The sequence below is a fragment of the Accipiter gentilis genome, chromosome 17, assembly GCF_929443795.1.
Source record: "Accipiter gentilis chromosome 17, bAccGen1.1, whole genome shotgun sequence".
Lineage (NCBI taxonomy): Eukaryota > Metazoa > Chordata > Aves > Accipitriformes > Accipitridae > Astur > Astur gentilis.
The window spans coordinates 6,853,830-6,871,931 of record NC_064896.1 but is presented as its reverse complement, the minus strand read 5'-3'; the positions used below and the strand labels follow the sequence as shown (position 1 = coordinate 6,871,931).

The window sequence follows — 18,102 nt, the reverse complement described above, 5'->3', positions numbered from 1 at the left end:
AGGAGCACTCTGGGAAGAGGATCTCAACATCTGCAAAGCCTGAGAGCAGGCACTGAAAGAGCAGAGGAAGAGCAGAGCAACCTTTGCTCCCGTGTCAGTACAGCACCAAGCACCGCGGCACTGCCCCGTACCAACACTGAACAGGTGCTGCCTGATAAGGGAATAATTTTTCCCTTCCCAGCTGCCATGCCGACGTGCTTTTGCATTGCTGGGGCTTGTACCCAAGAGTTTTGCGAGCTTCAGCTGGGAGTTTGGGCTCCTGATGCTTACCATGTCCTGGATGCAGGCAGGTTTGGAGAGGTTATTCGGTGCTAGCAGTGCACTGACTGAACATGGAGGGACTCGCACACTTCTTGCATGCCTCAGTTTACCCAGCTCCCCTAGCCCAGCCATCCCCAAAGGATCACACTGGCAGAGGGAAGCATTCAGCCTAGGTAGAAATTTGGACCGTGCCGCAGCTCTCCCCGGGCAGAGCATACCTTGGGGGCACCCAGGAGCTGGAGGTAGGGAGACCCTCCGCAGGGTGCTCCAGCAGAACCCTCCCCAACCACCCTGGGCTTCCCTCATCTCCCTCCCTGTCCGCTCAACATCTCCTCCCTTGCTCCCACACGTTTCCCGGAGCAGAGGGATGGCAGCCATCCCCCCCACCCGCGACAGCCAGTGTCACATCCGATCAGGTGCCAGCCAAGATAAACATCACCGATGCTCTGCCCGAGACTGCTCCGGAGAGGGGAGACAGTCAAGGAGAAAACGGAGCGTGAGGAGCTAAAAATAGCAGCTGGCGAAGGCTCTCCTCCCCGCCGGCCGTGCGGGAGCTGCCAGTCGCCCATCACCACGCGTGAGCGAGCAGGCAGGATAGATGTCGCTCCCGCTGGCTGGCGGGGCCAAGTGGCTCCAGCACCCCGCACCCCGAGCTGTTGGGGGTACGGGGGGTACTGGAGACAAACATCGGGCTGAGACCGGCCAAGTGCTGGCTGCTTCAGTGACTCTTGTCCCTCTACAACCCTGGCATTGGGAGGCACGTCCGAATTGGCCTTGGTGGCTGGTGCAGAGGTCAGGAAAGCATCGCTCTTCCCGGGTCAGCAACCGCTGCTGGGCCCGGCTCAGCTGCTGGCTTCTCCTGACAGTCCACAAGCCCCGGGCGGTGCTGAGCTCCCCCGGGGAAGGGACAGGATGGGCACTTTGCTCTGGGTGCTGAGCATCACCCCTCACCATCAGCAGTGAGAGGAGATGGCCAGAGCTAGGAATCTGGGAATGTGGGCCCAGCCCCACTCCTGCTGGGAACAGCATCCTGGTGCAGGGCCAGGGGAGCAGGGACTCCACCACCCGGGTGCACCCCACTTCCCCAGCCCTGGGGACATCATCTGTGCACCTCGAGAGCCAGGAGGGGACGTTTCGGAGCCTCTCACCGCAGTTGTGCTGGTTCCCTGTTGCACACACAGGCGAGAGCACGAGCGGCAGCCCAAGGGGGTGGGTTGCCATTCCTGTGTGCAAATTTGAGTTGCTTTTAATTCACGCTGGGGGGGCTCTGTTCATCGCTGCCTCAGCCCTCCCTCCCTGTTCTGCTCCAGCTCAGGGGTGCGGGTGGGGAACCCCCATCACATGCACTCGGTGTTGGCTGCGTCCCCCACTCAAGGTGATGCTGGTGTCAGGCCAGGAGCAGCCCGGGCTGCCAAGACGGCAGCATCTTGCTCTGCGCCCAGGCTCTGCCCTGCGTCCTTGTCCTGCGAGTACAGTCCTTGTGCTGGGCAAAACATGGGGTTGTGACATGATCAGGTGGATTTACCAGCCGGATCCAGGGGCTCCGAGTCCCCCTCCCCACCTGCTCTCCCCACCCCGGGCAGTACACGCCCATAGGGGTGCAGCCACAGATTTCTAAATTATTTTTTCCAAAGATTTTTGAGCCTGGCAATTATTTTTGGCTGAAATAAATGCGCAAGGAGGTGTGTGGGCTGGGGCCAAGCTGTCCCAGTGGGCGAGCAGAGCCCTCCTCCCCCCCCCCCCCCGCGGGGGCCATGGGGCTCCTTCCCCAGGGCTGCAGCCAGGAACCCTAATTCAGAAGAAATTTGTGGGGTTGCACTTTTTTCCGAGCAGAGCTGCTGGCCACGCTGGGCTACGAGCCCCCCGTCCGAGCTGGTGGGTGGTCCCAGTGCATCGCAGGGCAATGTCATATGGAGCCTTACAGGGCGGGGGGAGAGGGGTCCCCGGTTGGGGATGTCAGACCCCCCCCCCGCCAAATGTCTCAGCGCGGGGGGCAGACACAGCCCCCGGGCAGGCTGGCAGCCCCGCGGCGAGCAGCAGCCACCAAGTGCGGGGCCAGCCCGGGGCGGGGAGGGGGGGCGTTGCGGGGCGGTCCCGGCCGCGGAGAGGGGGGGGGCAGCCCCCGGCAGAGCCCGGCGGCGGGGGGAGGCGGCGGGCGGGGCGGCGGCGGCGGCGGCGGCGGCGGCGGCGGCGGGGGGGTCCCCCCGCGCGGAGCGGGGGCCGGGCGGGGGGAGCGGCGGGGAGCGGCGGCTGGGGGCGGGCGGGCGGGCGGCTGAGGGCGGCTCGGCCCCGGGTGCCCCAAGGGCTGCCTGAGAGCCGGAGGCTTCCCCGGGGCTCCTGCGGAGCATCCTTCCTCCCGCCCGCCCGGCGGGCACCGGCACCATCGGCACCGGCACCGGCATCGGCGCCGACACCGACACCGGCACCGGCACCATCGGCACCGACACCGACATCGGCACCGGCACCGTCAGCACGGGCACCGGCACCGGCGGCACCGACACCGACATCGGCACCGACACCGGCACCGGCACCATCGGCACCGACACCGACATCGGCACCGGCACCATCAGCACGGGCACCGGCACCGGCATCAGCACCGGCACCCGTAGCAACATCAGCAGCAGCATCGACACCGATACCGACAGCAACACCGGCATCGGTATCAACGTCAACACCGGCGCAGGCTTCGACACCGGCAGCAGCACCAACACCGGCATTGACACCGGCACCACCATCGGCACCGGTATCGGCATTGGTATCGACGTTGGCACAGGCTCCAGCAGAGCCCAGGTGAGCAGCTGATGGGTGGTGGGTGCAGGGGACATGGTCGCACCGAGGCCCTGGGCCACGGCGGTGGATGCCCTATGCTCACGGGTGCTGGGGACAAGGTGCCGACCGTGGGGACTGGGTGCCCACCCTGGGAAGTGGGTGCCCGCCCTGGGCACCTCCATGACAGCGCATCGGAGCAAAGGGAGAGGCAGAAGGCTCAGGAGATGGCGGTGGTCTCGGGGGACAGATGGGTTTTGGGGGGATAAAACTTCGCGGCAGGCTGCGGTGCTGAGCAGGGCAGTGGGGTGTCTCTCGAGAGCTTGGGGGGGTCTGTGCCCATCCCACTGGGGGCAGGTGGCTCTAGGGAGGATCAGCGTGAGCAGCAGTCGGACACCAAGCAAAGCTCGTCCATCTCAGGGTGGGCACTTCAGATCAACCCCCATGGTTGGTGGCACCTCTCTCCATCCTGGCACCCACCCCTGGCCCCTTAACCACCTGCCTCCTCCTTCCTCGCAGGTCCTGGGGTCACCACTGCCCCCTCCACCTTCCACCCTGCCCCATCCTCATTGCAGCTACCCAGATCCCCCCAACCTCCCCAGCTCCAGCCCTCAGCTTCTCGGATTAGAGCTTCCCAGATGATTTTGGGCCCTGGAAGCTGCAGGGGCCCCAGGCAGTGAGATCCCAGGGAGAGCTGGCACAGGGCTGAGCTCCGCTCTCTGAGGGGGACATGCTCATCTCGTGACTCCTCCTGGGGCAGCATCCTCTCGGGAGGAAAGGGCTTCCCCAGGGACAACCCCTCCTCATTCCCTTCAGGGCATTATTTTGGCAGGATGCCCCTGCAGATGCTTGGATTGGGTCCCTTTGGTCCCAGGAGCTGGCTCCTGTCCCCTGGCTGGGTGTCAGTGCCACCAAGGAGGTGGCAGAGGCAGGATGTCCTCTGCTCACCCTGACTACTCACAGCCTATGACCTTGGGGCTGTCCACCAAGGGTCACCTCAGCCCCTGCCATCACAGAGGGCTGCCCGGACTCGTCCCGGGATGTCCCTCCCTTGTCACAGCTGGGCAGGAGATATAATGGGGGGCGGAATGGCCCTACTACTGTCTCCACCTTTCATCTGCTCAGCAGGAGGTTTTGGAGGGGAGGGGGAAAGGTGGTGGCAGAGCCAGGTTCTCCTCACTTTTTTAAATTGGGGGAGCCACAGCATTTCCTCCCAGACTGGAATGCTGGGAGGCAGAGGGGAGGCGGACAAGGTGGCTGGGAGCTGGGGATGCTCGGTGGGAGGCTGTCAGTGGCTGTGGTTGCAGCCACCCTTGGGGGAAGCCTTGGGGTTCAGCTCCTGGTTCAGCCATTGAAGCTCTGGCACCCATTCCTGACCTGGCCCCATGCTCCCTTGCAGGACAGGGTGCTCTGGTCCCCTGTGGGGACATGGCACCACAAAGGATGGGGATGGGGGGCTACAGCCTGGTTCTGACCTTGGCTCCTGGGGCAGGCGGTTCTAGCGCCTGGCTCAGCCAAGGGGCAATGAATCTGGCTCTGCTCCATCAGGACTGGGGATTTCAAGCCGTGCCTCTGACCCTAGGGTGCCTGCACAGATTTCTTCACTCCTTGGCATTCAGTCCCTTCCCTGCCGGCTCCCCAGGGGCCGGGCAGGTGTCACTGGGTGGCAGGGAAGGTGCTGTGACAGCCACCACATCGGGGAATCCCAATGATGCTCCCAGCATGTGTACGGGGGAAAACATCTGGATCACCTTCATGCAAGGCCTCGCCACGGGGGAGGCCCATCAGTCCCTCCCAAGGGGATGCTGCCAGGGGAGCTGGACACCCTGGAACATAGCCATCTCCCTTCTTGGATGAGTTGCAGTGGGAAGGAGAAAATCTGCTGGCTGCCAGGGACCTGGGGGGAAGCACATGCCAGGGGCTCCCCAGGGAGCTGGAGGTACTAGCTGCAGCACATGGCCTGCAAAGCCGTCAGCTGGCTCAGCTCCCCAATATTAATTATCCGGGTGCCTGCACATGTCCTGCTGCTTTGGCAGAGCGAGGAAGACTCCTCCAAATTCAGTGCTGCTTCCCCAGGGCACACCACTGCCCTCTCTGCCATAGCCAGCTGGATGCAGGAGCACCCATGGGTTGATCTGGGCTCTCCTTGGTGTGACCGGTCCAGCCTTTGTGTTGGGACCAGTATCCCCCAGCACGGGTCTGTGGATTCACCAGGCAGGTGGGGACCCGGAGGAAGGGGAACTGGAGGAAAGGAACCCTGGGGGTGGTGAGCAGGGGGGGTCCCTGTGTGGGCCCTGGATGTGGTGCAAGCACTAATGCGGTGCCATGGGATGGGCGACATGGAGTAACGCTCCCCCCACCCGACTGCAGCAGGACAGGGCTTCAGGGAGCCAGCAAACACTCCCCAACACAAGGAGCTGGACCACTGTCCTCTCCTGGTGCCAACTGGTGGCAGATGGAGATAGGGGACATTGTGCTGGGAGAAGCTGGCGAAGAGGCTCCCACAGTGCACGGCTCAGCCCACGGCCATCCAGCTGCATTTCAGAAATGCCTCGTGCCTCGTGTCACCCAGCCCACGGCATGGTCAGGCACATGCTTGGTGACACCCAGCTGGCACCCTGTGCCCCAGCAGATCTCCCAGCCCCTGCCCCAAGCAGCCCACAGCCCACGTCGCAGCATCCTCATGGCTCCTTGAGTTTCCCCTGGCACAAATCCCTGCACTGTGGTACTCACCCACGCGATCCACAGCCAGGAGAATCAAGGACGTCCCTGTCCCCGTTGTCTCAAATGGGGTCCATCAGCTCCCACCCAGGATGCTCAGGCTGGAGGAGCTGATGAAGAGCCATTTGGGGAGGAAGGAACCTGAAACTACTGAAGAATGAAACCAATTTAGATGTGGGTGACACGTTTATTATGCAAAATTATAGTTTGTGCCGTAGTTGGAGCAGCTAACTAAAGGTTACAGTGGGAGCTGTATTACACGGGGCTCAATCACCATAATTACCTCCCATTAGATCACCTGCTTTGCAACTGAGACGTGTGGTAGGAGAAGCTCCTGTTTACCTCCCTTGGCTAAAGGAGCAAGTGCTGATTTACCCGTGGTGCCAGGTCCCTCTCCATGGGGGCTGCGGGTGGGCTTCTATCACCCCTATTGCATTTTACCCCTTGGACTTGAAAAGGACCTGAATGCAGGCGGTGGGACTGAGAGCAGACCCACGGGGCGAGGAGCACTGGGGAGACAGGCTCAGCCCTCCCACACAGCACCCAGCACCCTTGTGGGGTCCCTGATAGGCACCCGAATCCCCCAGGGGAAATTCCTGTTCTCCCACCACACCAGCAATTAAAGGTAATTAATTGATGGGGCTGTAGGCAGGGATGCTCACAAGCCCTGAAGAGGTCACAGCCCACAGGCTGGCAAACACCCAGCTGGCCTGGGAGCCTCTATCCCTCCCTGGGATGTGGTGGGATCTCTCCCTGGGATGCCTCCAACCCTCCCTCCACCCTTCCCTGGGATGCAGGACAGCATCTCCTGTCCGGGAGGTTTGGGCAGTGGAACACAAGCCCGTGGTCCCAGCTGCTCACGTGTGGGCAGGGGGATGGCTCTGAGCCGGGGGAGCTGCTGTTTGGTGGGTCATCCCAATCTGCACCCAAACTGGCGTGTGGGTTGAGGGTCTCGCCCGCTGCTGTGCTCGTGCTGCGTCCTCCTGCGTGGCAGTGTCAAGCTGGGTCACGTAGCTGTCACCTCCCCCCTGCCACCAGGAAGCCAGAAGCTGCCAGCGCTGCTGGCCCTAAGGATTTGCCACGTTCTGACAGTAAATAACCACAACCGGAATATCGCTGGTGATTTTCTGGGTGCTTTTCATTTTCCTAATGCCAATGAGCAGGCAGGATGGCAGGGCCGGCGGTGGCTACGGTGCAGGGGTGGGATCATTTTGCTCTCCCAGAGCTGCTCCCACTCCAGTGTTTTGCCCAGCCCATGTGTCAGAGCCCAGCGAGGGAGCTGCCGGGTCCTTCCTCGTGGATGCCATATTGCAAAACAGCTCCATCCCTGCTGCCAGCAGCTTTCCCCGAGTCCTGCCTGCATCTTTGCACAGGGACCTCGCACCTCCCGGCTGCCAGGGAACAGGAGCCCTGCTCTATATGACGGTAAAAGCTGGTATTAGCACAAAGCGAAGGAAAAATTGTCCTCTCTGAATTTTCCAGGGGAGAATTGGGAACCCAGGAGAGATCAGGCAGGATGGGAAGCAGTGATGTGCACTGGGCTGGGAGCTCCAGGCTCCAGTAGGATAGAGGAGAGGACCTGGGATATGGTTATTTCCTCTCCAGGTGAGTGGGGCTCAATGCACACCCCAAGGCCAATGCAGCTAAGGTTATCCATCCCCCTCCCTCCTGCACCCGGGTTTGGGGAGCTTTTGGGTGCAGGATAAGACCCTGGCAAAGCCCAGCAGCAATGCTGTGCTGTCAGCCCACGTGCTCGTGCCTCTGCCTACTGAGCTTTTTGCGTTTTGCTCTTTAATAAGAGCAACTCAGGCATGTCCAGGAATGAAATTAGGATGGTCCAGAGGCCGTCGCGCATTCAGGTTTCCCCGGTGCTTTCAGCATCTGCCTGGGATGCCCCATGAGCTGCTCCCACGGGAAAAGATGCCTCAATTTTATCGATGTATAGACTTGTAGGAGATGCTGAGCTCAGCAGAGCTGTGTTGGGATTAAACTGCCAAATCCTCCAGAGCAAATTTTCCTGGCCCAATCCAGGTCTGCAGGATCAAAAGGGAATTTTCTCTGTAGTCACTATCCTTTGGGGAAGCCAAGGCATGATGTGTGGCATGGTGGTGAGCACCTCAAGGTCTGGAGGCACCCAGATACTAGTTTGCAGCTTTTGGGTTTGCCCTGCAGCTGCTCAGGGAAACTTTGGGTTGGGATGTCAGCAAGCGCATGAGCTGGTTTCACTCTTACCCTCGAGCAGGACTTGCTCTGATTTGTGTTTGCAGCATTATAAACCAAAGTGACAGTTTATTCAAATAGCCTGAAATCCTGTCTGGAGAGACTCAGGTTGGATTTTATTTTTTTCCTCGCTTTCGTGAGGGTATTAAACAGAGCTGAACTCTGCCGTCATCCCCGAGCACAATGAGACCAGGATTGATGGAGCAATAACGCACCCTTCATTTCTCCCAGTGACTCCATCCTATGGATGTCAGCAGCAAAACCCACCTCTTGTGCTCATCTCCCTGTTGGCATCCAGGAACTACAGGGAATTAAGATTATCAGTTTTGGAGTCCTTCATTCTCACTCTTTGCCTTGAATGGGAATTTAGGTACCAATATCCAACAAGCCTGGACGAGCCTCACTGCAGAGCCAGTGAAGGGAAGTGTTTGTGTTCAGTCCAGGCTGGTGTTAGCTAGGACACATCTCAGGTTTTAGCATGAAAAAGAAATTTCTAAGTCCTACAGCTGAAGAAAAAAATCCTAAAAAAGTAAGTCAGCCCTAAAGCACACAAAAAGGAAACAGAAGGTTAATAAAGGCAAATGAAGGGCGATCTTTAAAATCATCCTTGTAACTCAGGGAGAGGTTTGGGTGGAATAATTCAGAATTGGGGTATGAGCAGGGATGGGACTGAGCTTAGACCTGGTCCTGCCCACCCACAGGGCAGTGGTGGGGACCAGGGAGGGAGCAGGGGAAAGGGAGAAGAGGGATGTCAGGATGATGGATGGGAGGAAGAGACACTTCAGCATGCCCCAGACCAAGGGATGATGCAGTCCAAGCACAGGCAGGAACCGTGGAGAAGAGGGAAAGCAGGTCAGGCTGTGAGGATGGGTATGCAAGAGCGAGAGCAGGGAGGAAGGTCAAAGTGCGAAGCAGGACACAACGGGAAGGGGCTTAGAGGGTAACGAGAATTACTGCTCTAAGTACATTAGTCTAACGAGGGAGATCCGCTGCTCAGTGGCGAGGGGAGGTGGTGGGAGCCCACGTGTTGGATGCCTTCTGGACAATGGTGTTTGCTAGCAAGTGCATCGCATGGAGGGGCCAACCCCACTGGTACGGGGCTGCGCTAGACCATCTCAGGTAGGGCCAGAGATTTGGGGAGCTGCCAGTGTAACCTCCTCTCTGAAAACCTGCTGGAACGGGTCCTCAAAGCTTTGGGAAGGATCTGAGGCCACAGGGTGAGGAGAAGCCAAGGAAAAATGGGAGAAAAAATAGTGTGAGACCTCGATGATGCTCTGAGCATCCAGGCACAGGTTTGCTTGGGTCCCTGCACTGCTTCGCTCCGTGCTGCGTCACCGTCACTCAAAACATGTCAGGCAGGATCCAAGTTGGCCCAGGCACCTTCCCAGGCTGCCTGGAAACCTGGTGATTTAGGGACAAAATTGTCAGTCCATGGTCGGAGAGGTTCCGCTGCCAAGGGCAGGCAGCGAGGTGCCAGCATCCCCCTGCGGACAGGTGCTGGCAGCTGCTTCCCTCCCAGCACCGCTTCCAGGAGGGATCACCAGCTCGAGGCACTTGGGTTGGGACTTCCCTGTGCTCTGAGCTCGAAGCAAAACCTGTTCTCTGTGTCACTCTCCATCTTCTTGTTAAATATTCCCGCACCAGCTACCATCCCTGGGGCCTTTTCCCTTCTTGTTTTCTCCCCCGTGCCCTGGAGATGATGAGTTTGGGACAGTATTTATTCCCATCCTTCCCTCTCGCCTGGATCCTGGGAGCTGTTTATGGGCTGCTGACAGCTGACGAAGCCCATTTCTATGTGGCAGCGAGTGCCTGCTCAGCACCTCCAGGGCTCCGACACCGTCAGCACTGCTGCTACGTCAGGCAGGAACGCTGCTGCCTGCAGCCGCATCCCTCGAGATAAAACCACTGGGACCAAACCTGCTGCCTCCATGGGAGATCTCTCAGCCCTCCAGATTTTATCCTGTGTTTAATTATTGCCATCTGCTATTCCAGGCTCCAGGGGCTGCTTAGTCTGTCTGGTGGTTGTTGGTCTCTGGTTAAATCAGCCCCGTTGGATTTTCCTTCCCTGTGGACTCATCGTTGATTTTCCTGGATGATGCTCTCATCCCTTTTTGATCCAGGGCAGCTCTTCCCAGCTTGCAATGCTCATTTAATTCAATGTTATGGTTACGCTTCCCATTTTTCATCGTGTTCATCATCGCTTAATAACATCAGCGTCATGGGCTTGCAGGTGGATTTTCAGAGGGCTTACGCTGGGCTGCAGCATTTCCCAGCCTGTCATCAGCGGGGCATAGCACCAACCCCATAACACATTGAATTAAACAAGCATGAAGAGCCTCTCTTATAAAGAAAGCTGAGAACATTAAATGGTCCAAACCCACACTTCCAAGTTAGCTAACAACCCATCAACCACTTTGAATCTGAAAAAGCAAATCGTAATGCCTAAAGTTAAATGAATCCATAACAAAACTTTACAGCCATCGCTGTAACATCTCCCCGGTCCTAAACATCCCAGAGCATTTCTGGTTCATGTGCCCTGGGAGGGGAAATGCATTTGGCAAAGCTGGCCAGAGTTACGTGACCATAGTGGGGACTGCGAGATGTCCCATGGTCCCCATGCTCCAGGTGCTGGCTCCAGCAGCAGCCACAGGTACAATTTTGGGTGAGCCCCTGAGTGTGGTCTGCTCCGTCCTGCCCTCCGGCACCCCAAGTTGTTGTGTCAGGGGGACATCCCTGCCTCCATCGCTGGGGAGGATGCATGGATGTGCTGCTGCCTGTGGAGGTGTCTGACCCCAAACTGAACCCTCAGTCTCTTCAGCTGCTCCATCCCTGGGGTGGTTCACACTTTTCTCTGCCTGTTCAGCATCTTCCTTCCTTCCCCCAAGGCTTTTATATCCAGGGAAATGGGAGATTAAGTCAAACCTTCAAGCAGGAATGTTGCCATGCCAGAGGGAAGACCTCCACCACCAAACCCTGCTGCCCATCCTACCCAAAGCCCGCAGGATGGGACTGAGCTCCTCCTGACACCCTTGGCTGGTTTCCTCCCACTGATGGCAAAGCCCAGGTCTGGCACGGGGTGGCCGTAGCGTGTCCCTGCCCATCACTGCCTGTGCCTGGCGTCACTGCCTGCAGGTGGTAGGGAAAGGGGTGGCTGTTTCCAAGCCAGGTCAGTCCCTTGGCTGGGTCCATCCTGGAACTTCCCCAGCCCAAGGCTGGGAGAGGAGGATAATAAGGAAGAGGAAGAGGAGGTTGGGTGCTCTTCACCCCAAACCACTCTCCTTCCCAGGTCTGATGCTCTGGATCTCAGCAGAGGGGTCCAGCTGTAGCACCTCCTTCACAAGCCATGGATTTTGGCTTTTTGGGGCTTGGATGTGGAGGTTTGGAGCAAAAAGCAGGTGAGCAGGGAGCAGAGGCTGGGGCAGGAGCCCTTCCTCCCTTTGCCTGCAGGTGCAGGAGCTCCCCAGGTGGCTCCAGGCTTAGGATTCATTCCCAAATGTCAAAGGCAAGCAGTGGGGCAGCACCCAAAACAGGGCTTAGGAGATGTTTCCTGCAGCAGATCATCCTGCAAGGAACTTGGATGCCAAAGGCAAGGTCTAATCTTGCAAAAGCTGCCCAGGCAGCCTGGGCACTGGGCATGGGGTGGGGTTCTGCAGTAGCATGGGATGGGGAGCAGCACATCCCAGCCGCTGTGGGATGGCAAAAATCTTGCTTCTCTTTCATCTCGTGATCACGTTGCATCTGGCCCATTGGCCTTCAGCCACACCGTCACCTTCCTCTCTTGTGCTTTAAATGGTCGTCACCACAGCCAAATTATGCTACTGAGCATCCCCAGCCCATACACAGCTCAGCGTGTGCCCACAGTTCTTGCCCACGTGGCATGAGAGCATCAGGGGTCAGCGGCACCATGGGGACGGAGACCTGGGGAGCTCTTTTGTTGGGGGGATGTTGTGTTGCATGAAGATGCCTGAGGTTTGGGAACATCCCAGCCTGGATATGGTCTTGTAGGACATTTTCTGGTCTCCTGGTGACCTCTGTACAGGAGGCAGTTTTTGCCATGGTGGGGCTGGCTCGATTCCCAAGGAACTTGACTAAGGGGACACGACACATCCCAGCGCCATGTCCTCCCTCCACCTCTTCCCAGTATCTTCCACTGCAGCCCATCTCCAAAAGGGATTAAGGTTTATTTCTGCCCTACACTCCTATATCCCATTAGGGGCATTAAAGCAGGAGCCAGCGGCCCTGAGGACCTTCCATGTGACTCCAGGAGCTTTTTTAAATTGAGACCATGTTAAGCCTCCCAGAAACAGTCCCTGCTTAGAGGGAGAAATCCCCACTCGCTGGGCAGAGGCCCCAGGTTTATGCAATGTTATTTGCCCAGTACCAGGTTGGATTTGCTGCCTGTAGGACTGGGAGGACAGGGCAGACATGGGTACCTTGGACCTTGCTCCCAAGGGAGCCCAGGGGTGCAGGGGGATGGGGGACAGCCCAGTGGGCTCCCCATGACACTGATGCTGCATCCCAGGAGTGGTCAGCATTCCCCTGTCCGTGACAACCCCCCAGGGGTTTCAGTCCCCTCCAGGGTCCCAGTAGCTTTTCTGTCCATGCCAGTGTGAAAGTCCCGATCTCTCTGCATGGCTTTTCAGTGCACTGGGTGAGCATATGGGGTGTAACCCCTGCCTATATCCTAGGCACCCAGTCCCCAGCGTCCCTGGAGATGTTTAGCTACAGGAAGGAGATAGGCAGGATCCAGCCTGGTCTTGAAGGCTTGTTTATTGCCTGGTTCTCCAGCGCTTGAGCCAGCAGGAGCTGGTGGGGCTGCCAGGAAGGCAGTTTTGATCCAGCCCTGCAGGGGTCCCTTCTTGCTGGGATATGCAACGAGTCGGTCTGTGGGAAGCCTGTGTGTGCGCACATGTACGTTCATGTGTATGTGCATATGTGCATGCGCCCCTGCACGTGCACACGCATGCCTCTATGCATGCATGCATCTGCATGCATGCGTGGCTGCTTGTGTGCATGCATGAGTATATGCATGTGTGTGTGTGTGTGTGTGAACATGAGTGTGCATGTGTATGCTCATGCACTCACACCATCACGCAGGCCTGGCGTGTGAGCCCCCAGGTCACCCCAGCCTCTGTTCCCACAGGGTTGCCAGGGTGACACGGCGGGTGCTCCGGTGCCATCACAGATGCTACACGCTGCCTGCCCGTGTCCCGGTGCCCAGAGCAGGGGCTGCGGGGCCGAGGGCTCCCGCTGGGTGAGCAGGCGTTGCTGCAGGGTACTCGCTGCGAGAGGAAAGACGTGAGCTCGAACCTGTGGTGTGTGATGAGAAACTCTGTGACCAGGAGGTGACATGGTTCCGGCACTAACAGGAGCTGGCAGCAGCCCTCGCACTGACATAGGGGTGCACACGTGTGCTTGCGTGCCTACAGGGCACATGGCATGCACACATGTGTGCCAGGGAGTGCCATGCCTGCACACGCATGTGCCACAATGCACCATGCATGCACACACATGTGCCAGGGGATGCCGTGAATGCACATAAATGTACCATGGGACACCACGCATGCACACACATGTGCTAGGGGATTCCGTGCATTCACACACACGTGCTACAATGCAGCATGCATGCACACACATGTGCCAAGGGATGCCAAGCATGCACATATGTTTACCATGGGATACCATGCATGCACATGTGTACCAGAGGGCACCATACGTGCACACCCTGGGGCTCAGCTCCAGCTGCATGTACACATATGCTCACACACAACAGCCCAGCCAGAGGTCATGCATGCAAACATGCACATACGTGTGCCAATGCACACACATGTTCCAATGCACAGGCAAATGCACACAGCCCCAGAGTGCCATAGATGGTGCATGCGTGTACACCTGCACAGGGAGCATCACACCTCCACCAGTCTCTGCAGCAGCACAGCCACCGCTTGCAGGGTCACAGACCCTGCCCTTGTCACACACCTGAGGCTCACTCTGTGCCTCAGTTTCCTCACCTGAAAAGGGCATGGGTCCTGCCCCACGTAGGGCGGCCACCCCATGACTAATCTTACCTCTTGGGTTAATCATTCATGTCTCCTCCTCACACGCAACCAGGGTCACTCGTCCTGCTCGGCACAGCGCCTGCTCCCAAGGACTCGGAGACCTTGGCTCGTCCTCCACCTGAGAGCAATTCCCAGGGGGACACCGGTAAGTTCATCACCCCCCCCAACAAGACAAGCTCCCACTGCCACCAGCTTGGGGACACCAGTCCCAGCATTGCCCCCAGTGTCTGACCTGGAGGGACTGGGTCTGCTGGGGTGATGGCTTGGGGGTGCCTATGCCCCATGAATGGGCAGAGGGGTTTTGGGACGGTAGAGGCCACCCCTGTCCCTGCAAGGTCTTGTGCTACCTCCTGCCTGCAGCTGCAAAACCCTTCTGCAAAAGCCCAAAATAGTTACCAGCACTGAGCAAACAACCCAGTAAGGTCCCAGCAGCAGCATGCACCAGGGGCAGATCCATGCCGGTAGGATCTGCACAGTGCCCAGTGCTGGAGGCTTCCTGGGACAGCCCTCCTCCTGCTCGAGGAGACTCCAGCATCACCAGTGCCTGCCCTGGCTCAGCAAGACCTGTTCCTCAAGGAACACAGTGGGGTCCCCAGGTTGGGGACGATTTGCCCTTGTCCCCTGGCACTGCAGCCGGTCCCGCTCTGCCCTCTCAGCCTCCCTTGCTGTCCCACCTCCCCACTGCGTGTCACCTCCATGTCCCCATCCCTGCTCTCCATCCATACCCTGCTGTCGTCCCCTCCTCCTGCTTGCCCACCAGGGACAAGGGGTCCCTGCCCTTCACAGCCCAGCTTGGTGGAGCCACCCAGGGAGGAGGGTGCTGGGTGCTATGGGTGCCCCGCATGGGGACACAGCCTCTCCCACCCCCAGGCTTGGCCCTCGCTCCCTCCTTCACACCCTGTTGGCACCAGCCCCATCGCTGACCCCTTGCTCTGCCTCCCCCAGGTTGGAGCCGGAGGGGACCCGGCCGGGATTCCCTGTCTCCCGTGGGGTCCCTCACTGGCTGGGAGACGTCGAGAGGGGGAACCGCCAGGCCGGGGAGCAGAGCAGGAGCCTGGGCACGGGTGAGACGCAGCACCAAGCCAGGCTGGAGGGTGCCCGGTAAGGCTGCTGGGGGTGGAGGGGTGCTAGCGGGACCCCTGAGGACCCCCCTTCCTCCATGATGCGGTGACCAGCAGAGATCACGGCACCCAAAGGTGCCAACGCTGGGGACGGGGGAGTCCCGGGGGCAGGGTGGTGCCCGCCTTTGCTCCTGGAGAGCCTGCATCAGGGTGGGCAGAGGGGATTGTAGAGGGCTTAGCCTTGCTCCTTGGGCAGCTGCAGGCAGGGGATGCTGCCTGCCCTGAACTAGAGCATCCTGCCTGGACCAGAGCCACCCTCCCCACTCAGGGCCTGGGGGCCACCTTGCCCAGTGGTGCTGACGCAGAGGGGACCGTGTCTCTCCAGGGTTAGCATGACCGAGGTGGAACCCGTGCTGGACTTCGCATCCTCCGGGAGAACGGGCCGGCGCAATGCCCTGCCCGACATCCTGGGCTCGCCGGCCGGCGTCAGCCCCTCTGACCTGCCCCTCAAGCTGGCCGAGATGTCCCTGAACGCAGGTAGGTGATGGGGAAGATGGAGGACAACACAGGGCGGGCGGGAACCGGAGTCACTCATGCCCTCGTCTCTCCTCGCAGGCAGCGCCCAGGAGATGCAGTCTCCCTCTGCGGAGGTGCCCCCTCCGCAGCCCCCCAGCCCCGAGCTGAAGGACACGTCCTAACCCCGCTCCCGGGGGGAAACATTGCTGACCAGCGGAGGAAAGAGGAGGCTGCAGAGCATCAGCCCAGCTTTCCTGGCACGGCCGGAGTCCGCTGGGTTTTCCTCGGTGCTACGGCGGCGAGACCGTCGGGTGTCATCTCCCCCCCGCCGTGGGGGGAGCATCGCATGGCGGGGACCTGCCGTGACGAAGGGGCGATTCCCACCCACGCCCTGGGTGAGGACCTCGGGGAGGGGATTTTTTTGCCTCCCCAGGGGGGAGGAATATTTTTCTTCTGGGGCATTTGGCAGAACCGAGCACAGGGGGTTCGCCGGGGGGACCTTTCTCCTCGTCGCAGGAGCAGCCCGCGGGTGTTTCGAGCTGAGTGTGGTGTTCACTGTGATGTTTTGGGTACCACCTCCGTCTCCTGGCCTTTCTTCCCGCGTGATCCAGGAGCCTTTTTCAAGAAGGCGGGGGGAAGCACTGCACAACCCCAACAGCCCCCCCCCAGCCCTTAAGCAAAGCCCTCCCCCCCTCCAACCCCGGCAGCCAGCACCTTGCTGAGGAGTCCCATCAAGGAGCGGAGAACCCCAGGGTGGTCCCTGCCCCAGGGGTCTCAGCTCCTGGGGACAGGGGGATGCCGGTGATTTCCAGGGGGATAAGCAGAGTGATGCTGTTTTGGGCATCCCCAGCCCTGCACATCACTCCAGCTTCCCATGCCAGGGCCACCTATGGGTCTCCATTCCTGCTCCCCTCCTGCAGCCTTGGGATCCCTGCCCTATCCCTGGGGATAACCCAGAGAGGGAGAAGAAGCAGCAAACGGGGCCAGCCAGGTCCTGCGGGACTTTGGGGATGTGCACAAGATGGAGTCGGGCTTTCCCAGGCTCCGGACTTGCTCCCCAAAACCTCCGCTCCTGCTAGTGGGTGGGATAGAGACCCTCCTGCCCAAGCCGGGGGAGGAGAGAGGCCAGGAAGGACTTGAGCTGCCCGGATCCTTGCCCAGGTCAAGGGCTGGTTTCCCAGGCTGGGGTTTGCTGGCTGGAGGCTGGAGAAGGGCAGAGCGGTTGCACGTTGTGCTGGACCCAGCTCCATCACGGATGGTCACCTATAGCTGTCGCTGTGGGACCAGCAAATAAATCTCAAAGCCCAGGTCCACTCTGGTCACCACCCGGGTGGTGACCAGGTCTGGGAGAGCTGTGCGGGGCTACACACGGAGCCACCATGTCCAGCAGCACCCATCCCCAGCACCTCACTGGGCTCCTGGCAAGGACACCAGCTGCCCGTCCCTTGGTGTGGAGGCCAGCCCTGGCCAGGACGTAGTGTCATGTGTGCGTGGGCATCCATGTGGGTGGGCATCCGTGTGTGTGCATGCACACGCATGTGCATGGGTGTCTGCGTGCATGCCTCTGTGCATGGAGCACCCACATGTGTGGGCACCTTTGTGCATTCATGTGCGTGGGTGTTGTGCACATGGGTCTCAGCGTGCATGTGTGTGCGGGGGGGGGTGGGTGGCCATGTGCATGGGTGCTCCTGTGGGTGGGTGTCCATTTGTGCGGGTGAGTCTCTGTGAGCATGGGTGTCCATGTGCATGGGCACCCATGTGCATGGTGGGTCTCTGTAAGCATGGGTGTCCACACGCATGGGAACTTCTGTGGGTGGGTGGGTGTCCATGTGCATGGATGTCCATGTGCTTGGGTGCTCCTGTGGGTGGGTGTCCGTGTGGGTGTGTGTCTGTCTGCAGGGATGTCTGCGGGGGTGGGGTGCTGGTGTGGGTGGGTGTCTGTGTCTGTGGGTGCTCCTGTGCATGGGTGTTCTGTAGGTGGGTGTCCATGTGCGTGAGCAGCCGTGTGCATACGTGTTCATGTGCATGAGTGCATGTCTGTCAGCATGGGTGTCCACATGTATTGGTGCTCCTGTGGGTGGGTGTCCGTGTGTGGGCAGTCATACGTGTGAACATCCACATCTTATGGTCCTGTTGTCTTGGGGGGAGGCTGGGAGCACATGTGGGAACCAGGACTGTGCAGATTTGGGACACCGACACCCAGGGTGAGGGGACAGGGGACAGCCCCTGCCCTTTTCGTCCCCTCCAGGGTTGGGTGGGTGGGTGAATTGGGGCTCTGACTGCCCGGGACCTTGTCCAGGGAATAAATCGCCTGTCTTGCCCTGGGGAGCTGTGCCCTGTGCGGTGTCCCAGCTGGGGCGGGGGGACACCCATCCTGCGGGGTCTGGTGCCTGTCCCCCCCGGGACAGGAGGCAAGGGGGTCCTGCTCGGAGGCAGTGCCGGCAGGAGGAGGCTGAACACGAGCTCCTGGCTATTTTTGGGTATCTGTGGTGACACCT

At 59.7% G+C, this 18,102-nt stretch overlaps 1 protein-coding gene across 2 annotated transcripts; it reads left to right on the top strand.

The window, feature by feature from the left end:
• The first annotated feature begins 2,604 nt into the window (after positions 1 to 2,604).
• Positions 2,605 to 16,234, top strand: LOC126047053 (cAMP-dependent protein kinase inhibitor alpha-like). Of its 2 annotated transcripts, XM_049820220.1 has the most exons (5): positions 2,605 to 3,051; positions 14,080 to 14,172; positions 14,973 to 15,091; positions 15,474 to 15,625; positions 15,704 to 16,234. In XM_049820220.1, exons 4-5 carry the CDS (start codon positions 15,481 to 15,483, stop codon positions 15,784 to 15,786), a joined length of 228 nt encoding a protein of 75 aa, XP_049676177.1. In that variant the 5' UTR covers positions 2,605 to 3,051; positions 14,080 to 14,172; positions 14,973 to 15,091; positions 15,474 to 15,480; the 3' UTR covers positions 15,787 to 16,234. The 2 variants fall into 2 exon arrangements, with proteins under 2 accessions (XP_049676177.1, XP_049676176.1); XM_049820219.1 differs by lacking the exons at positions 2,605 to 3,051; positions 14,080 to 14,172 and having other exon boundaries at positions 14,973 to 15,128.
• The last annotated feature ends 1,868 nt before the right edge of the window (positions 16,235 to 18,102 follow it).

Excerpts from the sequence above, each read along its gene's own strand:
- LOC126047053 (XM_049820220.1), top strand. The coding sequence starts at position 15,481 with ATGACCGAGGTGGAACCCGTGCTGGACTTCGCATCCTCCGGGAGAACG. Across the intron at positions 15,626-15,703 it reads CGAGATGTCCCTGAACGCAG|GCAGCGCCCAGGAGATGCAG; the intron begins GTAGGTGATGGG and ends CTCTCCTCGCAG.